The sequence below is a fragment of the Hoplias malabaricus genome, chromosome 6 (genome assembly GCF_029633855.1).
Source record: "Hoplias malabaricus isolate fHopMal1 chromosome 6, fHopMal1.hap1, whole genome shotgun sequence".
Taxonomy (NCBI): Eukaryota; Metazoa; Chordata; class Actinopteri; order Characiformes; family Erythrinidae; genus Hoplias; species Hoplias malabaricus.
Genome location: NC_089805.1, coordinates 23,069,216 through 23,093,583, shown reverse-complemented (window position 1 = coordinate 23,093,583; position 24,368 = coordinate 23,069,216). Strand labels below are relative to the sequence as shown.

Genomic DNA, 24,368 nt, shown 5'->3' with positions numbered 1-24,368 from the left:
CGAAACTTAAGGAAGTTACTCGTTCGGATTGAAATGTGAGAATCGTTCATATTTACTGCCCTAAAAGAGCTGCTGTTACCTGCCTGGACAAAGTTTTTGAGTCGATTTTCTCGAAGAAGGACGCTGGGAAGGTTAAAGTCATTGCAGGAGAGATAGAAAAGTGCAAAGTGTGTTACTTTTAAACAGGTAAGTAAATCAGGATACACAGTTGGTTATATACATATATGTTTTCCATATTCACACTTGATTTCGGTTTAAGTATTAAGGCATACTTCTACATGTTTTAGGTGAAAGACCTACATGGCAGTTCAACATAGGCTACTTTATTAGACACAGAACAAGCAGACTTAAGTGTTATGGGACAGCAAGTAATAATGGCAATTTAGAGAACCTGTTTGCTCCAGTTTCGGCAGATGTTTGTTGGTGTATTCCTACTAAATGAGAATGAGAATGTATTTCTATAGGTTAAAACCTGTAAAATAGCCAAATAATATCTTTATTGTTTAGGGCCTGTGACATGTGAGGCTGGTATGACTTATCGCTTCATCCTTTATTGCCTTATTGCCCTGTTACATCTGAGTCAACCCTGTGTTAAAGTTAGTGCCTTGACAAAGCCAGCACATTGGGATGTGTTCAGTTGTGAATAGTGGAACATATTTGTGACTTGTGTTTAATTTGTGGATTAACATTTATGAATTTGTAAAGTATTTTGAGACTAATCTCTCTCCAAATATATGGGGTATAAATGGACAGGTGAGCTGGGCTCCATTAAGTTTTGTCCACAGGCTTATTTATCAATTGAAGACGTTACAATATAAATAGTCAATAGAAATGCACACTTACTGATGCAAAATATTAAAATTGTAGAAGTTTCCATTTATCACCAGAAAAGTCCAGAATCCTTTTCCTTCTGATTTCAGTTAAGACTTGTTTAAAAACACAGTCACTGGAAACAAATTACTGGTCAATCATCAATCTGCTTCTCGTTTTCCATAATATTGATTTGACGATACAGAAAATTAACCAGGGTCAGTAATGGTACTAGGATGGCATAATTCTAAATTAAGACAACAAATTCTCACTATATAGCATCCAACCTGGTTCCCACTAATAGCCCCTGTACCAGCTCATGCAGAGGTCATGCCCATTATGGAACTAGCTAGCCCATGTTTAACTTGTGGATTCCACTAAGCAATGCCGGATGGCGAAAGACATTAAGGCTAAATTAAATAGCAGTCAGTGAGGCGTTTTGTGCAGTGGGCATTGTTCCAGCCATTGGGTTTTCCAGCATTGCCTCATTCTGACTGATTGTGGTATTACAGACATCTCATTTTGGCATGTCCCAGACCAGTTATCCAGCCACTCCAGAGTGTTAATGTGCTTTGTTTCTATAATTAGACAGTCACTGTACTAAGATTTTCCTTAGAATCCAAACCGTGGCTGCAAACTTCCTTCTCTCGTCACACATATTGTGGTCATTGAGCAGAGGCTGAGTCATGTCCCTGATGGGAAAAGGTGGATGGAAATAAATCTGCAGCTTGAAGGCATCTTGTCGATGCAATGCATGGTTTCATGGGATTTCATGGGCGTGTAGTGTCTGTTTTTGCAGCAGCAGCATTTTACTTTGAGAGACTCGCAGGAATGTGCTGTGTTAAAGTGAAGCTGGTATGAAGTTTGGCAGACCAGGCGAGCTCAGCTGGCATGGACAGGTCTGGAGGGCTTCATGGTACAATAGACAGCATGTCTGGTACTGCACAGAACATTGTTTTGAATAGTAAAGTTTTTAAACATATATATGTGTATATTTTTTTTCCAACATAATAAACAGAAATGTACCCAGCTGTAAGAAGCAGTTAGTATAGATTCATATAAATGTTTAAGATGATGCTTTCATTTTTAAGAGGTAAATCATATTAAACATTACATGAACTTAATATTTTGTCTGATATGAATGTACAATTCCATAATTTGCTGCTTCATAAAGCAAAATTAACTACAGCTATAATTTAAACTAGTATCCACTTTTAGTTTCTTCTCAAACAGTAGCATGACAGTGAAGAACGTTGATTATAATCGGTGCTGTGTCAGGTTATAATTGATAGATTTTTTACAGAATGCCTTTTCTTCCTGTGAATTCTTCATTGATGATGACTGGCTGTTCCAGTATTTTTTAGCTGAGGTGACCAGAATGGCGGCCCTGCAACTGTATGCTTCATTTTTACTTGTCCTTAAAAGTCCTTACATTTTATTTTCCAGTGATATTGAGACCTGCAAATGGGAGATATAAGTTAATAGATAAGTAGTTGGGTTACACTTTATATTAAATCATAACTTCGTACACTACCTTTGAAATCGTAGGGGTTCCTAGTCCTGTTGCTGGTAGAGCCTAGGTTATTAACTGTTCCTTCTTCAGCTAAAGGATGTGAGAAAAAAATGAGGAAAAAAGTACCCATAAGATGGGAAATCATAATTGATTACAAATTACATTACAAAGATACTCTGACACAAGGTTTGAGCTTGGTCCTGTGACATTCACCTTTAAAATAGCACTTCTGTTTTGTAGTCAGACTGTTGAATGGTTTCCATGACAACAAGGAAACACAGTCACTGAGGTGAGACACTGAATAGTGCCCTAGTAGAGCATTTAGTAAAATATTAGAATCAGAAACCTCCTTTAGTAATTTTTTCTTTAGAAAATAACAATATATATTGTGTACATGTTCAAGCTTGAAAGAGGTCTGTTACACCAATGTTTTTCTAATGTCAGAATTTTCACCTTTAAAATCTGATATCCATTTTATTATCTTATTTTAATGTATTATGGCACTTATTTAGAACAAGCAGAAAATATCACAAGTAGTACACTGATTCTCAGTAGGTAGCTAGATAAATTTTACATTAGTGGTGACTCAATTACAAGCAGGCACCTGATACTGCAAGGAACTGGTTAGAAAGGTTAGAAAAATATAGCTGTGGAATAAGAATCTGAATTAATTTTCATATCACAGGACACTGTGATAATCACTAGGGGTGGGTGATAATATATGATTGTGGAACACTTCTGAAAGCATATGACACTAAATTTAACTGCAGTCCAGCAGCACTCCTCTGGTATCACTGCAGACTGGTAGAGCTGCCTACAGAGCACTGCGAGTAGCCTTAGAATGAAGCAATGCTCTTTGTTATTTGTGATCTCATGATGTATCAGGCTCTTGAAGGGTGATTTCGTAGGGAAATATTTTAACCACCACATCCTGTACTTCAGCTCCAAGGGGCAAGGCAACTCTCAAAAACAAGAGGTAGGGGTAAAAATAAGAAATGGGATTCACCTATAATAGAACATATCAGCTCGGCTAACTAAAAAATCTGATCTGTGTTGTAGCAGTAAAGCTTGCACAAGGGAGTGTTCGTGTTCATGTTCATTTTGTGTTTATATGCCTGGTAAAATTCATCTAATTAACTATTATCAGTTTTCTCTGTCACCCATTTTTTTTTTAATCTCGAGCCATCACCTTTACAGCTTTCGGGCCTACTAGATTGTTAGACCTGTGGTGCAAAAGAGTTGAAAGCAACTCGATGAACAGGCGATCAGAAATGTACCTGAGGAAATTAATATGTAATTGAATTTTTAGACACAGCTTCCTTCTAGTCATCCTTGCAGTATATATTACATTCTTACTATTACAGTTTGGGAAAATTAAACTGATTGTTTTAGATTTGAAGTACATTAAAAATCGATCCAATCATGTTTTCTTTCAGCTGGGTCTAAGGACCTAATGTCACACTACTGTAACTCCCACTGGTAAGAAAATATTCTGATAATCCTAGTTATGTTACCTAGTGTGTTTCAGTTTAAGCCTTTACTCTAAGTCACAGTAAAGTTGCCTACAAGGTACAATGTAAATATCTGTTTAAAAAAAAAAAGGTTTCTTTTACAAGCTTCAGATATCTGTTTGCTCTAGAATGTGAACTATTGTACCTCTGTGTATCCTTGTATGGGATACACATGGCCAGCAGTTCTAGCCTTTATCATTTTCCAAAAGAATCTTAATATATGCTTAATATTACAAAATATAATCGTAGTGTACATGACAGTAACATGATAGTGTTCTTGTGAAAGTCTTTAAGTCATGTAGTGCTTAAGCAGTGGCACATTATTATTGTTAATGATTGACTCCAACTATGCAAACTCATGTACTTCCAGAGAGAGAGAGAGAGAGAGAGAGAGAGAGAAAAAAAATTTGGTGTGTTTGCAGTGCTGGGTTACATAACCAAAAAATAAATTTCGAACCACACCTGAATACATCTAAGGTGTTCAAACATGTGCTCTTCTCATAACGTTTGCCCATATCCACCTAATTTCCACTCCCATATCCACTCTAATTTATTTGGCCTTGGGGCATAAATGTTCCTTGCTAAGAGTTAGTAAGCGTCTATATCTAAAGTAATTGTATAACCAAATTTTGTTTAGACATAAATGTCCCACCCATATAGATTTTATTGTCTGTATTTCCACTTTGTAAATTGTTCCTCCTACACTCTTGTGATATTTTTTTTCAGTATTCATTGGTGCATTCCCGATGCACTGAATTATTTTCTAAAGCATTAATTTTATTCAGTAATAAGTTTAAACTATTGTGAGGCCACAGAATTAGTTTTTTTTTAATTATTATTAGTTATATTTATTTATTAATTTTTTTTAGCAACTATGATGTTATGTTGGGGGGCCTGGTGGCGCAGCATGTAGTGTCACTGTCACATAGCTCCAGGGTCCTGGGGTTGTGGGTCCAAGCCACGCTCCATGTGACTGTCTGCGAGGAGTTTGGTGTGTTTTCCCTATGTCAGCGTGGATTTCCTCCCACGGTCCAAAAACACATTGATAGGTGGATTTGTGACTCTAGGTGTGAGTGTATGTCACCCTGTGAAGTACTGGCTCCCACCTTGCGCCCAGTGATTGATGTTATGTTGCTAGACACAAACACAGTGTAACAACACAGTAACGCTACAGGTCTTAATAGTGGTGATTCACATTGGGTGTGTACACTGAAACAAAAGCTTTAAATTCCCTGTATTAATGTGTTCAAGATGGGCAATAGGACAATAACTGTTATAATGATAATCTCAGGATATGTTTGTACATGGCATCTAATTTCAATGAAAAATACTACATCAGCCCATGGGCAGCACTATGGTGCTACAGGTATTTTCATTTCCATCTCCAGTATCTCAAGGCTCAGGATCTGCCCCTGTGTGATGTTTCTGTTTGCTGCAGATTTCTCTCTATATCAAAAAACACAAGTTGATATGTTGATTGGCTGTGTAAAATTGCCCATGTGTGTGGGTGTGACTGAAATGGTGTGTGATATCAAGGTGCCTTTTCTAGAGAGGGTTCCTGTCTTGTGCCTAATCTTTCTGGGTAGGCCCTGGACCACCTGCAACCCTGATCATAATGAAGCAGTTACAGAAAAATGACTGAATGACTATGAACAAAGGGTTTTTTTTCTCAGTTGGATCAGTATAATATTAATTCAGTGTATTATTCAGTTATTTCAGTTGTCTGTTCCATAGGTGAAGCAGCTTAAATGGCTGTTGTTTTTTGGGTTTGTTCACCATTCCATATTGTTCTCCTTTTATATTGATCCTCTCCAAAAACTAAATGTTGTTTTAAAAGGTTATCAGGGAGCACCAGTACATTTGTATTCCATTGCCATTGTTTGATATTTTCAGTGTATTTATCTACTGATTTCAATAAATAAGCATTTATATACAGTTACCTGCCATTTTAAGCAGCCATTATTGATAAGATTTCAAAAAATTATTATTTAACAATAAAACCACATCATAAGTAAAGCATTATTAACATGCAATATCTTCACAATGCAGGCTGCCGTTTGCAGTGTCCAGAGTTTTTCTGATACCTTCCCTTGAGTTCTGACTTGGATAAAGTGAAAGTAGTGAAAGAAACCAGCATTCCCTTAAAAAATGTCTGCAGGCTGTTACTTGTCAATGCTGTTTAAGCTCTCCTTCCCAAATGCCTCCTAAAAGAAAACAGCAATGTACAAAAAATATCTTGTGTCTGATGGGACTTTGTATAAAAGATTCTGATGGTGAAAACTAAAGGAACCAGACTAAAACCTACAAAGTCAGCTGCAGGTGACATTTCGAGAGTTGTAAACTTCTTTTGAACTCACATAGAATGTTTCTTTTTGCAGGAAGTTTGTTTGAAAAAAGTGCAGCAGGACTCTGTCCAACTGAACATGAAAGCACTGTTTTTTCCTTTACACACTCACACATTCCAGTACACCCACACTGTCTTTTTTTTTTTTATTTCTTTTTTTTAATTAAGACCTGGGACACTGAGTCATTATTAAGTGTGTGTGTGTGTGTGTGTACATGTGAGCATATGTGTTTTATATGAAGACATGAAAGGCATGTCTCAAGGCATAGGAATATTTCAGATCTGGAGATTAAGGTATTAGTTCACATTATTGTTTTTATATATTTAGGTGATAATAAGACAGACATTGTTAGAACAAATATTTTAGTGTAATGCTTGTTTTTAGAAGCTCCACGTTTCGTGTAGAACTCTTGTAATATTTAGATAATGAGGCTAAGCTTAGAGTTACTTTGAATAAGTTAAAAATGAAATTTGTGATTTCTCACTCTGGGGACACCAAGCTTACTGTTGACTATAGGACTGTTTTGTAAGTGAATGTGTTCACTGTTGACTGTAGTCAGTCCTTGCTTGTGGCATTGCTGTGAATATGTAAGAGGTTTTTCTGCTTTCTGAAGCCATTCATAAGTTCCCTTTGTAGTGAAAATGAAGAACAATGGGGGAGACATAGTTGTGGCTGAAGAGAGGTACTGCTGATTTAAAAGTATATTAGCTAACTATAATGTAGACAACTCATAACCAAAGCCAAGCTGAACCAGTGGGTGATCCCTTCCCCACATGGATTGTAGGGGGAAGCTCAGTGTAGTTTAATTAACAAGATTTAATTGCATTAATTGTATGATAACAATTGTATTGATAACAATAGCTAAATGCATTACTATTTGTATATACGCATCCACAAGTAACAGTGATAGTTGGCATTGAGAAGGGTTTAATATTTCTTATAAGATGTTGAGAGAGAAGTGAAATAGGATGTCTTTTGAATGATGGCAGTTGAATGTTATGGTAGCAGTAAGTCAATGAGGTATACAAGGCTTTCAGGTTTAAGTTGTGATCTTCTAAACGTTTCCTCCATCTGTGTGTGTGTGTTGGTTGAGGGATGTTATTGGTCGGAGTGTAAAGACACAGTATGTCTAAGTGCATAGTTGAGCATGGTGGAAAGGCTGATTCAGCAATGCAGGCATTGAATCCAGTAGCTGAGACAATTTTCTGTAATTTCTTGTGAAATCAGAAAAAAAACTAGAACAGTTGTAAATATGTTCAATTTTATCTTTCTTGTTTATTTCTGTCTCTCCTTCCCTTTCTAGTGCCTTTGGTTATGGTAGTGTAGAGTTTTTCCTGTTGTGGCCTCCATACAGTTAACCGGACTGTAGGATGAACTCAGAGGAGCAAAGCACATCATCAGCATCGGAAATGACATCACCCACCTCCCCACTGCCTACATCACCCAGTGCAACTTCACTGCCCCTCAGTGAAGACAGTGATACATCAACTCAAGATGGCAAGCAGGCAAGATCTGTGTTATTCTGTATCTCTCTTCAGAGTATTCGCTAACGTGTGGTATTTATAGCAAGGATTACCATACACCAGATATGGACTGGAAAACACTGTAGTTTTGGCCTGTTTTCATCACCTGCTCACTTTTTTAGGACATAATGGCATGAGGTAGCCTGTAAACATAAATTAATGTTTCAATATGTAGCATGTACCCCCAGTCCACACATTTGATACATGTGGACATTAAGGAGATAACATGTCCCATTATTAATACACTGAGTAATACCACAAGTAGGAACACACATACATACAGTACATACATCTGTTTAGCCTATAGTTATCTCCTCCCTTTCATTTTGAAGTGAAATGAGTGTTGAAGCCACAGGACCAGACAGCAATTATAAGATGTTGAGTTTATATAAATACATAAAGGGACAGTAACAAAACACAGAATTTATTATAAGTCTAAGAGATCATTTGGAAAATGGTTATGATAAAAAAAGTTTATGTACATGCTTTTGGTAAATTAAAACAAAACGAATAATTAGGTAAAGGATGTGCATGAAAAAAGATTGTTATTTGTATGCTGGATCATTCTCAGCACAGCCCTTCACTGTTGTGCTAAAATCATGGTAGAACGTGTAAAACTGGAATGAGTTTATACTGTTTTTTATGCAAGTATCAATCACCTAAAAAAATTCCAGCCTGAAGCAAAGGTACAGTTACATTTGTACATAGATTTATAGCACCCTTATGCAACAACTTTCTTGCCCACATATGATATTTGGTTTGTTTTAAATGTAACAAACACCTGCATGATTCATTTGATCATACCTTAGAATTAAAGTAAGTTCTTTGTTTATATTACACCGATATAGTAGCACTATAAGGAAGGTGGAATTGTAAATTGGCCACTGTATAGAAGCACAGTGTAAGTATTTCAAGTGAATGTATGTTATTGTTTAACCGCTCTCATGGCTTTTCCTTTTTCAGCAGGATGGCTGGGAGGTGGTCGAAAGCTTGCGGGAACCAACAAGAAACATGCAAAATCCAGACAAGCAAGAGGGCTTCCTCCACAAGAAGAGGAAATGGCCAATGAAAGGCTGGCACAAGGTGACACAATAACCTTTCACATAGATAAATAATGAAAATTTAAATAAATCTTTTAATTAGGTGAAGATGTTAGTAAAATCTCGCATTCGTTTTCAGTAACTAGTCTTTTATTGTATTTTTGCAAATGTATAACCTGTGTTTTATGATGCTGCTAGTTAATTTTTCTTCCACTTCCAATTGTCCACTTTGTTTGTGGTTCCCCTTCTTATTCACAATCAATATAAAACTGTTGTAAGAAAAATAGGAATAGGAAGTATTTAAGTATTCTGTTCCATTTTTAACTGTATGATTTTCATCAGAAACCAGATCATGCTCATGAGTCACACTTGCTCTGTTTCTTGTTTGGCAGAGGTACTTCCTTCTGGACAAGGGCATCTTAATGTATACCAAAACGTTAACTGATGTAAGTACATATATAAACACATTGAGACACACATATATACACTGTTTTCTGTCTAAGGACGGTTGTTCACGTCATTTTATAAACCCCAAAAAAGCTGAAGAAAGGGAAACTACGTGGTCGTGTTGATATCGGCCTTTCTGTGATGTCCATCAAGAAGAAGGCCATGTGCATTGACCTGGACACAGGAGACAGTATCTACCACCTAAAGGTAGAAGCACATAACACACACAAACACACCACATAGACACTCTGTCAAAATCATTTTTTAACCCAAGGCCAATTTTTGTAGGTGAAGTCACAAGATCTGTTTAATGAATGGGTGTCACAGCTGCGCAGCCATCGAGTGTTCCGGCAGAACGAGATTGTAATGGACTCTCAAGAGCACCAACTGCACTCAAACTCCGCCTCACTTCTAAAGGTTTTTACCTTATTTGTCAATAAGAGCACTGCTGTAAGATCACTGGCCATCATTGATTGGAGATCAACACGAACCTTTAAGGTCTATTAGCTATTTACACCAGTCAGCCATGAGATTAAAACCACTGATATGTGGAGTGAATAATTTTGGCCTTTTGATAATGACACATCTATTAAAGAGTGGGATTTATTAGTCAGCAAGTTCATTTTTGAAGCTGATGTAGGAAGCAGGAAAAAATGGGCAAGCGTAAGAACCTGAAATTGTCAAGGGCCTAATTGTGTTGGTCATATTGTTGTGGTCAGAGCATTTCTAAAATTTCTTGTGGGATGTGGCCTGTATGCAGTGGTTTGTACCTACCAAAAGTGGCCCAAGGAACAACAGCTGCTAAACCAGCAACAGGGTCATAGGTACCCAAGGCTCAATAATTCACTTGGAGATTGCAGACTAGACCGTCTGGTCCAATCCCACAGAAGAGCTACTGTAGCATTGAAATGCTGAAAAAGATAAGACTAACTATGATAGGGATTTGTCAGAATAAACACTGGTAACAATTTGGCCCTTGCCAAAGTTGCTTGAATCCTTACGTTTGTTTGGTTTTAATCTTGTGTCTGATTCGTGTATATTACAAAGCTTATTAAAAATAATAATAATTTTGGTTTAAAAAAAATAGTCAAACGTTGTGTCTATTCTTTTTTTGATTCTCCCTCTTAATCTCTGTCTCCAGCGAGCTACACTCTCTAAACAACCGTCACTCTTGTCGAAGAACAGTCGACTACAGAATTCAGAAGATATGAAAAAATGCTGTAGAGGTTGGACCACACACAGACTGACATTGTTTTAAACATCTGGACATGAGTTCATACATATAATGGTCTTAAAAATGTTAAATGTTATGGTGCATCTCAATAAATTAAAAAGTTAATTTATTCAAAAAGTTAATTTACTCATAGACTCATTACAACAAAACAAGTGCAATTATACTGTGGTTATTAAACCAGGTACTGGTACTTTCAGTAGAGTGGACAGGCGCTAAGTCCTGCTGGAAAATGGAATCTGCATCTCCATGAAGCTTGTCAGCAGAGGGAAGCATGGAGTGCTATAAAAATTTCCTGGTAGACGACTGCACTGACTTTGGGCTTCATATAACACAGTGGAGCAACACCAGCAGATGACATGGCTCCTCAAACCATCACTGATTGTGGAACCTTCACACTAGACTCAAGCAGCTTGGACTGTGTGCCTCTCCACTCTTCCTCCAGACACTGGGACCTTGATTTCGAAATGAAATGCAAAATTTACTTTCATCTGAAAGCAAGACTTTTGACACTGAGCAACTGTCTTTTTTTTCTCCTTGGCCGAAGTAAGACGCTTCTGGCATTGTCTCTGGGTCATGAGTGGCTTGACACAAGGAATGCGACAGTTGTGGCCCATGTCCTGGATACATCTGTGTGTGGTGGCTCTTGAAGCACTGACTCCAGCAGCAGTCCACTCCTTGTGAATCTCCCCCAAATTTTTGAATGGCCTTTTCTTAACAATCCTTTCAAGGCTGTGGTTATCTCTGTTGCTCGTGCACCTTTTTCTACCACAAATTTTCCTTCCACTCAACCTCCCATTAATATGTTTGGATACAGCAGGGGGTGTCAATGGCTTCCTTCTGTACATCTGTTAAGTCAGCAGTCTTCCCCATGATTGTGTAGCCTACTGAACCAGACTAAGGGACCATTTTAAAGGCTTAGGAAAACTTTGCAGGTTTTGTGTTGATAATTCAAATTTTCTGAGATAATGACTTTTGGATTTTCATTAGCTGTACGCCATAATCATAATCAACAAAATAAATAAATGCTTGAAATTTGTAATGAATCTATATAATGAGATTCACTTTTTAAATAGTATTACTGAAATAAATTAACATTTTGATGATATTGTAATTTTTTTAGATGCACATGTATACAATATTGATTTGTTTTTAAGAAAAAAAAATTAAACTACAACATTAAAGCTGGTGATGATAGTAAGTTTGCAGAATAGGTCTGGAGAAGAACCAGACCACACTATTAAGTGTATTGGAAATTACAGAAGTGGACACCTCAAGGATTAATGATTTTAAGAATTTCAATGACTTATTTATTCAATGTAACTGGTAAGAGTAAAGCATGTGAAGTTTTATAAACACACTACCGCCCCAAAATGTGTCCCCACCACAAAGACACAAGCTTACGTGAAATAAGACAAATTGAGCAGTCCTCCTCTCTCTGTGTGAGAGATAATACGTGTGTAAATGTTGTAGAGTTCCGAGCCGTCCTGCTGAGCTTGTGAACTAACCAATGCAAAGCAGAGGCTCTGGCCAACGTGTAAGGTATCGCTCCAAACACAGCCCCAGAAACCCACACAAATAGAGTATTTTCCTACCTTATTTCCTATTATTCAGCCATGGTTTGTGCTAAAGAACCTACTGTTCTTTGGTTCCAGCTGGGAACCAATTTTTCTGGTTCGTAAACCAGTTTATGGCGGCTGAAACACGCAGAATGGTTCCAAATTTAGTTCACAAACTCGAATGGGACATATGGCTGAACTAACAGCAGACGGTTTAGTAGCACTACCTTAGGTTCTCTCTATGAAATTTGGCTGACCTAACAGTTCCTACTCAGTCACTCAGTCAGTGAGTGAAAATGCCTCTTCTAGGCCAGCCCAGTAGGCGGTCCAGCAAAAAAACACATGTAAACAAAGACATTGATATGAAGCACCAAAGCTTCTAAAGACCTTCTAATGACAAGGGTATGTATTTTGGGCGTTTCTGTTTTTGAAATACCAGAAACACCTCTGTGACAATGGCTATATGGTCTGGTAAAACTGGATTTGCCAAGTTTCTCTTTGTTTCAAAAACTAGGCATATATATTTAAAAAATGGATAAACATTTCAACATTTGACCTATCATTGCAATCTGTTTTTATTTATATTTTACACAGCAAATCAATGTTTTTGAAAATGGAGTTTGTAATTTACAAAAGGGGAAAAAAAGGCAATAGAGAGTGGATTACAACTAGTTTACTAACAAAAGTATCACAAAAGTTAAGTATCACTGCCTTATTTCTATTTCTCAAAGCAAAAACTCTTTCTGTTTTGCTTTGACAGATCTGTCGGAGTGTGAGTCATCTCTGCTGGAACTGAATCTGTTGCTGAAGAATATGGAGGTCTTGCATCGCACTTTCTCTGCCCCTTCCATAAACACATTGCAGGTGTGTGTTTTCATGGTTTGTGTCTGTTTTTTGCATTAGAATGTTTCTTTGTGGACTGCATGCAGTCTATTCCTAACTTCTTTGTTTGCCTTCACAGTGTGAAGGTCCTAAGAAGGAGAAGAAAACCACTAGAAAATGGAAGTCCAAAAATAATAGCAAAAATGACAAAAGCACGCTGAAGGTAAACAATAAAGCATTTAATTTACTTCATTATTTCCACATAAATTACATATTTATATTACATTAAATGTTGATGAGGTGCTATATATATTAACCATTAAATCAGTGTAAACGTGTAATTTAATAGTACAATTTTTTGTTTTTTTTACTATAAAATATAAGCACTCATTCTCTAATAGGAGCAAACATTGCTATGGCATTTTCTGCTTATTTCACTCTACAGTTTCAATTTAATGCTTTTTAATAAATACAAACATGAACACAAACAGGGCGGCACAGTGGTGCAGCAGGCAGTGTTGCAATCACACAGCCTGGATCCAGGGGCCTGGATGTTGTGGGTTCGATTCCCACTCCGGGTGACTGTCTGTGAGGAGTTGGTGTGTTCTCCCTGTGTCCGTGTGGGTTTCTTCCGGGTGCTCCGGTTTCCTCCCACAGTCCAAAAACACGTTGGTAGGTGGATTGGTGACTCAAAAGTGTCCGTAGGTGTGTGTGTCTGTGTTGCCCTATGAAGGACTGGCGCCCCCTCCAGAGTGTATTCCTGCCTTGCGCCCAGTGATTCCAGGTAGGCTCTGATAATGAATGAATGAATGAACACAAACAACAGCTATAGCTTGCAGTGATTTAGAAAACCTACAAATCTTATGTTTCCATCCTGTTTACTTCCTGTTTTCTATTGTTTTTTTTCTATGTACTTTGCCTTTATATCTTCATTTGTTCTGTTTCCATGTCCTTTTTTTTTTTTTTGTTCCTGTCTTTTTGTATATATCTTGATTTTATTTATGTATTTATGTTTTTTTTTTTGTTTTTTGTTTTTTTTTGCTTTCCCTCGTGTTTTGTTTCTGTTACTCTGCCCGTTTTTCTCCCCATTCTTGTTAGTATAACAATGCACAGCTATGTGTTTTTTTAGGTTTTACTAAAGTTCATTATCTCTTTGAGTGTGTCTATGGGTTTCATACATACATGCTTTGCATTTGACTTCTGTGTGTTTTTTTTTGTTGTTGTTGTTGTTGTATTTGCATCCTTCCTCCACTCCTTAATACATGTTACAAAATGTCATTTTAAAATGGTGCACTCAAACTACTCGAACAACCCTGCAATTTAATTTTATCATTGTAGGGAACCCTTCCTAATTACCAGGCCAACAAAAGTAATGGTCACAATGTGAGTAGTCACTCTAAATGATCTATATATGCGCATGCACACACAGTGTGGCTGTTTCCTTTCTCAGGATTCTGGCTCTAAGTCATCACGTCTGCATGTTTCAAACCCAAATCTGGCCTACTCAGAGTCCAACGATGCAGAACTTCACCTGGAAAGCCCTGACTCACCCATTGATGCCTCCCGTTTACAGGAGGATTTTTGCAGGCTCGCTAACAACAGTGAGTTCCTTTGTACAGTAGTGTACCTAGAGTTAAATTAAATAGGCTTAGACACCAAATATGTATAGTGTCCTCACTCACTCTCTCTCTCTCTCTAAGTCCATACCTCCTTGAAGTCTGCCTTTGCTTCCCTGTCTTCTGAAAGAGACAGGGTCAGAAAAACTCTGGAATTAATGAATATGCATGAAGCGGTATGTTGACTGATTCTGTGGGTATTTCTGCCGTGTATAGCATTTCTGAATCATCTGATTTCATTTTGTATGTGATCTCATTCAGGATGTGATGGATGGGCACCGCCCATTAATGCAGCAAATGTCCCTTGAGAGTCTAGGTTCGATCCCTGAGTCGCTGTCTGAGTTTGTTGATGCAAAAGAGTACCTACTGTCCGCCAGCTCCTCTGAGAATGAGGTCAGTGTCAAAAAAGTCATACACCAAGAAAATAGGGATCACATACTTGAAGAATTTAGCCATGTACATATCTATCTATTTATGCATGCTCTTTTATGTGTGTGTGTTTTATTTATATATATATATATATATATATATATATATATATATATATATATATATATATATATATATATATATATATATATAATATATGCATGCATTTTAAACCACAAGGCCCTGTTGCTTAATAAATCCATATATCTTTAAAAAAAATTCACAAATATTTTATAGCAATTAAGATGGTATTTTTTATGTTAACACTAGATCATTTGGGTGTGTGTGTGTGTGTGTGTGTGTGTAGGTCTCAGATAATGACTCCTGTCTAAGTGATGTCAGTGATAATGTCTCTGTTGACTTCTGCACCAGTGAAGCAGGGATTGAAAAGGTCAATGAAGGTAATTCCCTTACACACACACTTGTCTTATCTTGTCTCCATGGTTCCAAGAGATAATACAGACTTCTATTCATTTCATGGAGACTTTATATAACCATAACCACAAGTACTACTACTAGCTTACACACATATATAATAATAACTTATCTTGAAAAACTAGAATTTGATTTTACACCATTACATATTAAGGAATATTTATTAAAATGTAAAGTTTTCGTGTATGTGTGTGTGTTTGTGTGTGTGTGTGTGTGTTCAGACAGCAGACATGATAATGTGGTGCCACGGCGCTCTCGGCTGCCTAGTGCATGCATGAGTGAAGGTGTGAATCTGTGGAACATTCTGTACTCCAACATCGGTAAAGACTTGTCTAAAGTGTCCATGCCGGTGCAGCTGAACGAACCCCTCAACACACTACAGAGACTGTGTGAGGAGATGGAGTACTGCCACCTGCTGGACACAGCTGCCCACACACACGATGCACATATGCGCATGGTGAGAACACACGCCCAGTCACACATGCAGAGGCAGCACCAGCAGCCACAAAAACAGTCACGTTATACTGTTAAGCTAGTGCACTTATGTAGAGGCAATAATAGTTCTGGAGTTAATTACCTTTGTTTTGATATGAGGTGTTCTGGAAAATTATTTTATTATAACTTCAGTATGATATTTTTTTACAACTTCAGCAATCATTTTAAATCATTTTGATTTTCATGTCAAGCATTTTAAAATCAGAATAGAATATCACAACAGAAAAGAACAATCCTTCCATCATATTGCCTACTATCAGCATTCATTTTCTTTTAAAGCGCACATGTTCTATATTTAAATGTGTGAGTGTGTTTGTGTGTGTGTGTTTAGGTGTATGTTGCAGCATTTGTAGTGTCTGCATATGCATGCACATTTACCAGAGCAGGAATGAAACCCTTTAACCCTGTATTAGGGGAGACCTATGAGTGTGAGCGTTCTGACAAAGGCTTCCGTTTCATCTCAGAGCAGGTAAGCTCCTTCACACACTTGTTCTGACTCCATCTACTTTTCACAAACAAATACACACTCACCTTTCCATGTGCCTCAGGTCAGCCACCACCCTCCTGTGTCTGCATGCCACTGTGAATCTAAAAACTTCACTCTGTGGCAAGGTGAGTGGAACACACACAGATTCCCAGCACGTATGTACCATGCAATGTATGAGGTGATGTAACAATATGATTCTCTATTATAGATGTCCGATGGAAGAACAAATTTTGGGGCAAGTCTATGGAAATTGTCCCCATTGGAACCATCCACATTGCACTGCCACGGTAAACATTCCACTCAGATCAGATGAGCTTTACTGATACTGAAGGAAATTTTTTTTCAAATAATGTGCACAAGCACAGTATAACATTCTGAATATACCAAGGAGGCATATGTAAAGCATATGTCATTATTTTAGTACAAGGCATGTGACATATTTCTATTTTGTCATTTTCCCTCTCTCTTAGATTTGGAGACCATTATGAGATTAATAGGGTCACCTCCTGTATCCATAATATCTTAAGTGGGCAGCGCTGGATAGAACACTATGGTGAGATGACGATCAAAAATACAGCTGTTCCAGAAATCACCTGTAAAGTCACCTTCCATAAGGTATGAATAATGACTTTGTCCCTTTTTCTGGAAACATACAGTACTGTGCAAATATTTTAACAAACCACTGAAAGTATTAGTGGACAGTAGGTTTTTGCTTTATAATAAAATATTCATTCATTGTCTGTAACCACTTATCCAATTCAGGATCGCGGTGGGTCCGGTGCCTACCCAGAATCACTGGGCACAAGGCAGGATCACACTCTGGAGGGGGCGCCAATCCTTCATAGGGCGACATTCACTCACATACATTTACACCTATGGACAATTTTGAGTCGCCAATCCACCTACCAACTTGTGTTTTTGGACCGTGGGAGGATACTGGAACACCCAGAGGAAACCCATGCGGACACGGGGAGAACACACCAAACTCCTCACAGACACCCACCCACAATCTCCAGGTCCCTGGAGCTGTGTGACAGAGAAACTACACGCTGCGCCACCGTGCCGCACTATAATAAAACAATTTGGAATATATACAAATAGCCATTAATACAATACCCAGCCAAATTTAGATTAATCAGGGGCAGAATGTTGGCACTACGTGTAGTGTTAATTTCACACAGCTCTAGGGTCCAGGTGACCCTAGGTGAGGTTCAAATCCTTGCCCCAGGTGACTGTCTGAGGGGAGGTTAGTGTGTTCTTCCTGTGCACTCTGAAAACAATTTTTGGGAGTTGGATTAGCATGAGTGTTTGGTGCCCTGTGATCGGCTGGTGCCTTGTCCATGGTGCGGTTCCCCCTTGGGCCTGGTGGGCTCCATAAATAACATATTTCAGATTTCTTGGTTATGTTTGAATGTTTCTTTGTGTATTGTCCATGTATTTGTTGACTATTCCCTACGTTTTTACATTTTTATGTTTCATTTCATTTGTTTGTATTTGTTCTTTATATCACAATTGTGACTTAGTCAAGTTCTAGAGCTTCACACAGTAACAAAGTGGAGGCGGTGGTTACTGATGTAGAGGGCAACGTGGTTCACTCAGTCTTCGGGAAATGGAACGACGCTTTGTACCTTGGAGATCCACCATCAGCCATTTGCCTCTGGAGAGCGAGTGAGTGTTGGTTAAAACTGTCATTGTTTGATTACAGTTGTTTAAAATACTGGCCATTTACATTTTTAAACAAAATATTTGAACCACATTGATCATTTTATTGATTTAATAAACAAGGAAAAACACAGAAGATTAAAAATTCTGTAATTTCATAAAACCTAAATTTATTGTTTGCACGTCATACACTACAAATCATGCCACTTGTCAATTTATTATTATTATAATTAACCAATTAAGCTTTAACAGATACAGGGCAGATTAAATCTAATATATTATTACATAATAATGTTTGATTTATTTCAAAATATAGCTTCACTTACATTCTACTCTTTAACTTAAAATAAGACACATGCTCATACCGTGTCTGTAAATAATATTCATTCATTCATTCATTCATTTATTCGTTGTATGTAACCATTTATCCTGTTCAGGATCGCAGTGGGTCCGGAGCCTACCCAGAATCACTGTGTGCAAAGCTGGAACACACCCTGTCCATTGACATAATTTTGCCCATTTTGGGTACTTGGCTATAAATAAAATTACACTGTAATCTTGGGTTTCCTGCTCACTTGAATTGTTTCCATGTGCGTGTGTGTAGGTCCCATGCCAGAGAACTTCGAGCAGTACTATGGTTTCACTCAATTTGCTGTTGAGTTGAATGAGTTGGATGAGAGCATCAGAACTTTCTTACCCTCAACAGATACACGTTTCAGGCCAGACCAAAGGTACACACACACACACACACGTTATGTACGTAATGTACAGCTGTCATATAATGTACTTTCTCATATTTGCATGTGTAGTCATAGAATGTACACTCAAACTACATAAGATATCTGAAAGTTTTTGTCTTGCTTGGAGTTATTTACTTGTAATATCTTTTTAAAAAGAAGGAAGCTTAGAAAGAAAGATCCTGTCTCTTTGTATAGGGAAACACATATAAACCCACAACTAACAGCCAAAGTGTTATTTTAAAAAGTATGTTTGCAAGCACTAGAAAAATGTTCATATCTCCACAGTGACTGAGGACATTTCCAGCTTTTGTCAGTTGATATTGCAATAGTTTCCCCATAAACCAATGTGAAATATTTAGCTTCCCATGCTTAGAGGTGCTGGGTAGCAGATAATACAGAGTAGTTATAACTCAGGAAAGCTGTATCTGAAACAGAAGGCAGCAACCTCAATGGCTTGCTGTTTCACAAGTCAGTGCCTTAGAAGGCAGCATTTTGAAATGAAGGTATTTGTGAGTCACATTATAGACAGGATTTAAACGCAGCAATATTTCAACATGTTTCACACTAACACTCCCTTGTCAGAAATATTACAACTTTGGAGCTTGTATACAAGCAACCTGGTGCCTTCCCTCCCTCTAAATACTGCCATTGTGCCATTTCAAACACAACCGAAGTGTTGAAGAAAAATACAGATAATGAAGATGCTCATGTGCAGTGTTGCCGACAAGCGCAGTCGATAAATGATGTCATCACATAATTTGCATATTTGTCCATTTGTGATTGATGCTGTAGAAGAGGGGAATAATGTCACGGGAGAGAAATAATTGAGTGAAAACCACCCTAAATATGTGTAGAATTACAAATGAACTTTCTTCTATTGATTCTTGGTTTGGTTTTTCATTTTTGTCATTAAAATAGGTCATCACTTCTCAAAATAACTTATTGACTTTAATGCTTTGTCTAGACCCACATTACATAAATCAGTTTTGTCCTGTATTGTTAAATGTTAGAATATCAAATTTAATCCACAGACTTACATAGAAGTGGATTTGCTAGCTGTACATCCAACCCTCCTTTATCTGGGCTTGGGATGGGCAAAGTGACATTAAAGTGACACTCTGGCAGAGTTAAGCAACTTAGGTTTTGATCCATTTTCAAACAGAATATACACACCTCGTGCTGGCTCAGAGAAAGAGTAGATCATCTGACTGTGTGAGTCAAATGCAGTGATATTATATATTATATATAAAAAAAAAAACAAGATTCCGAGAATAAAGTCAGAATTCTGAGAATATTCTCTGAATAATTCTGAGAAAAAATCTCAGAATATTTGAGTAAAAATGTGTGTATAATTCAGAGAATATAATCAGAATATTTAGAGGAACACTGTTTGGGTTATTATTTATTATAATATGTAGACAGACAGACTCACAGTCTGTGCACCATGAGTGAGTTGTGAAAGAAGCAGTCAGTGAAGTGAACAGAATTATTTATTAAATGCATCCACACGACATGACGACCCTGTCAGTGCAGCACCTGACTGTGATGCTTAAGGCTTTAGTTTATTGTACGAGTCCATTAGCCGTAACGCGATGGAGCCTCATGGCCACGCCGGAGTTCCACTCTGGATCCATCATTTTCATTAATTGTATCATGTGAAGCTACATGCCATGGGTTCGTGCACCGATTCAGGGTTTAAATGCTAATCACACAGTGGTCCTGATGTGCAAGAGAACTGAGTGTTTATTTCTGAAATCTATCCCATAGTATGACTTAAACAACACACAGCAGCAACCACCACTCGTTGAGGACAGAAAATGCAAGACAATTTGTTTTTTCATGTCCGAGTCTCCAAAAGTTTCCAATAACACCAGATAATATCTCTAGATATGTCGCTAGTAGATTTTTTGAAAAAGTGTTGCTAGAGGGGTCTGAAAACTCGCTAAATATAGAGATAAAATCACTAAGTTGGCAACACTGCTCATGTGATTATCATCTTTTATAGTACCTGTACTTTTAGTGGAACAAAGTCTTTTAATAAATTCATCAGTAACTGATAATGTTCTACTATATCTTCCTAATAAGTTTTTTGTATTGCTTCATTGCTTTTACAGCATTGTTTGCTGAAGTTTTTAGAAAGGGTCTTGCCCAAGGACTCATTGTGTACTTCCTCAAACAGGGAACTGAAATTATGCATAGTAGGGCAGCAGTGTTACCTACTACACAAACCTCTTGTGAAGCATTTTCTTATTAACAATCATATTTGGTTTCATGCTTTTACACACACACACACACACGCGCGCACACATATTTCAAGGAAGATTTTAGCACATTTACTGTATGAGCAATCATGCAGTCTATGTAAAAACAGTTGTTAGCATTCAGTTCATTCATTTTTTTACACTGTCTGTGAAGTATAACAGCCCATGTCTGACAATGTGTCAGGTTACTGGAGGAAGGAAACATAGCAGGAGCAGAAGAACAGAAAGAGAGAATAGAGGCACTACAGCGAGAAAGGAGGAAAATTCTACAGGAGAACAACATGACGCACACACCACGATTCTTCAAGTGCGTAAGCATTTCAATCATATTTCATCATCGTTTTTCAACATTCTGTACATTTTAGACACTTTTATATTTTCTTTTACAGGCGGTCAGAAGATGACTCATGGGTCAGCAATGGCACTTACTGGGTGTTGAAGAAAGATCCTGGCTTCAACAAACTGGATTTTCCTTTGCTGTGGTGACCAAACAGGGACTTTTCCTTGCACTGCTTTTGCCACTCCTCCACTACTACAAAATGAGATATTGCACTGGTATTTTACCACTGATTTTCAATGGCCTTTCACTAACATAACAGTCCCAAAGTATGGAAGCATTTTATTTAATTTAATATTTAAATATTTAAAAATTAAATAAATTTGGCTACATTTAACTTGTTAATACACATCATTGGTTTGTCATGACTGGTTGTACATTGAGTTTACATAACTAAATCAAATTATGATTTAAAGCTTTAAACCTATAAATCAAAGGAATCTTGAATATCGATTCAAATATATATTGGCATTGCATCTGCCAATAAAATAGTCCAGTTCTGCCATTTTGTAGTAGTGTCCAAATTTTCTGGGCACTCAGCCAATCCCACAGTGCACTGCAACATGTAGTGTACAACCCATGTACACTAGCAGATAGCAGATTACCCATATTCCACTGCATGGTTTAGTAAAAACCCTGCATCGGGTAGTGTCCGAAATTGTTAACTACCCTCCTGAATTCAGTTCCCTATAAGAGTACACTATATATAAATACAACAGTTAATTCACACTAAACTTGAAAGTGGGATGTCAAAGCTCAGAATTGGATTTTTCACCCTACAAAGGAAAATCTATAGTACTACAAGCTATAAGTGCTATAGAGTTTTGTCTTTATTTTGATTGATCTGAATCAAATATTTGTTTGAATTTGTCATTCCACCTTAAACTACTGCACCATTTAAAAACCAGAATGTTTGTGTTGCTTCCAGACTTTTGGCCTGTAATGTCCTTGCACAGATACATTAGAAAGTGACTCTACTTGGTGTACAGTACCACATTAGCATTTAGCTGTTTGTATATTTGTTTATGTATGTTAACATCTGCAAACATGTTTTCAGGTTTTTTTTTTGTTTTGTTTTTTTTTTAAGTTGATTTATTTATATGAAGAGGAAGAACAGCTTTAGTAGTGCCATCATGGCTGTGTGGTCTTGTTTAGATATGAGTCACTGAGTAGAAAAGCCTTGATACAACATATATATCTCAGTGCACATTTTTATAATATGACATTGCTATTCATATGACATTCATTTTCAGTTAAACATACACTGGATCAACGAGCCTCAGAATTTCCAGAACAGTTAAACCCCTGGTTTTGTCTGCATGGTATCTTTGATATGCTTCTTCTCCCTGAGTTCAGTTCTGCATGATCTCAAGCTCATACCCAAAATTAATCAAATGAAAATTATGAAAAATTAAACATTAATCATGAAACAAGTACTTGATTAATATAAATACACAAATAATTTTAAAAGATAAAATAAGCTCATTGTATTGATCATATTTTAAAATGCCACAGACATGACTTGTCAAAAATTTCATTTAGTTATACCGTACAATAGTTTTTTAAAACATCTAACATTAATAGCTTTTAATTACATTTTTAGTGATATTAGAGTTGCAGTGGCTTGTTGTTACATGCCTAATTGCTAAGAAATCCAGGCTAATTCCAAATACAGATCTACTATCTCCAAAGAAACTTCTGACATCAAGCTCAAAACACTATTCAGCGTTCTCATTTTTTCTTCTGTTTTAACAAGAAATTCTGTTAATGCTTCAACTCTAGATCAGCGTATCTGATGTTTTCATGTGTAATACAGTCATACAGAGCTGTTTTATCAGATCATCTGTTTGGGTCAAAATATTTAAACATTTAACTTAACTGTGGTGCCTTTGAATCCAAATGCTTTTTCTGTTTTGTTTTGTTTTTTCCTCTAAATAATTTTTTTTTATAATTATTTTTCATCAAGAAAAATTGTCTGTGACACAAATCACAATGAAAGTTAATTCTAATAAAACTGTTACACAGTTTGATCTTAAATACAGGAACCAAGTATTGGACTGTTTTGAAATGTCTGTGCCTGTTTGTATGTTCATGCTGAGAGCAAATATCCCCAAGTTTATGAAACACATGAACAGTTCATAGCTCTTTTGCTCAGTTGTAGATGGGTAGGGTGAGGTTAGTAAAACTGATTTCCTCTCCTACTGCTTTAAGTAATTACAATTTAATTTTTTTCTTGCTCTTTCTAAAGACTTTTTTGTGTCTCCAAAGTGCAGATGGCATGAACACAATTTTATCTTTTGTATGTGAAGGAATCAGCAAATTGTGCACTGTGGATGAGCATTTTCCCATAATATACTGGTCATATATTTGAGATGAATGACAAAACCGCTTTGTTACTTTTGCTGGGATAAGTGTTCAACCCTGTTGTGAGGTTGTGGGGGGAGAATATGCCCTCATTATCTGTAACCTCTTATCCAGTTCAGGGTTGCGGTGGGTCCGGAGCCTACCCAGAATCACTGGGCACAAGGCAGGAACAGACCCTGGAGGGGGCATCAGTCCTTCACAGGGGAACACACACTCACACATTCACACCTATGGACACTTTTGAGTTGCCAATCCACCTACCTACGTGTGTTTTTGGAAACCAGAACACCCGGAGGAAGCACTATATTATTTATTTCCTGTAACCACTTTATACAGTTCAGGGTCACGGTTGGTGCAGAGCCTGCCTGGTATCACACACTGCCCAGAACACAGCCTGGATGGGACACCACTCCATTACATGGCATCCAACACACACTCACCTAGTCACTCACACCTGTGGACACTTGAGAATATCCAAGCCACCTACCAGTGTGTTGTTTGGACTGTGGAAGAAAACAGGAGCATCAGGAGGAAACCCACTCTGATACAGAGTGGGGATTGAACCCACAACCCCAGAACCCTGTGGCTGTGTGACACAACCTGTTACACCACAGTCCCACCCTGCTCTATAATTAGATTACAGATTTCCTTCCTATGACCTGCTTAATGTTGTAGCAGGAAAAACACACTCATCATTTTAGTAACAGAAGTCACAGTGGTCTTACTGTGGTGCCAGTAAAA

At 37.4% G+C, this 24,368-nt stretch overlaps 1 protein-coding gene across 1 annotated transcript; it reads left to right on the top strand.

Moving 5' to 3' along the window:
- Positions 1-23,524, top strand: osbpl3a (oxysterol binding protein-like 3a). Its single transcript, XM_066675237.1, has 22 exons — positions 1-186; positions 7,483-7,684; positions 8,666-8,785; positions 9,135-9,188; positions 9,283-9,396; positions 9,478-9,606; positions 10,331-10,415; positions 12,740-12,843; positions 12,941-13,024; positions 14,252-14,402; positions 14,502-14,593; positions 14,679-14,810; positions 15,154-15,247; positions 15,503-15,738; positions 16,108-16,245; positions 16,325-16,388; positions 16,472-16,550; positions 16,734-16,878; positions 17,787-17,931; positions 18,530-18,656; positions 21,111-21,233; positions 21,316-23,524. Exons 2-22 carry the CDS (start codon positions 7,550-7,552, stop codon positions 21,410-21,412), a joined length of 2,448 nt encoding a protein of 815 aa, XP_066531334.1. The 5' UTR covers positions 1-186; positions 7,483-7,549; the 3' UTR covers positions 21,413-23,524.
- The last annotated feature ends 844 nt before the right edge of the window (positions 23,525-24,368 follow it).

Excerpts from the sequence above, each read along its gene's own strand:
- osbpl3a (XM_066675237.1), top strand. The coding sequence starts at position 7,550 with ATGAACTCAGAGGAGCAAAGCACATCATCAGCATCGGAAATGACATCA. Across the intron at positions 15,739-16,107 it reads ACGATGCACATATGCGCATG|GTGTATGTTGCAGCATTTGT; the intron begins GTGAGAACACAC and ends GTGTGTGTTTAG. Across the intron at positions 16,246-16,324 it reads TCCGTTTCATCTCAGAGCAG|GTCAGCCACCACCCTCCTGT; the intron begins GTAAGCTCCTTC and ends CATGTGCCTCAG.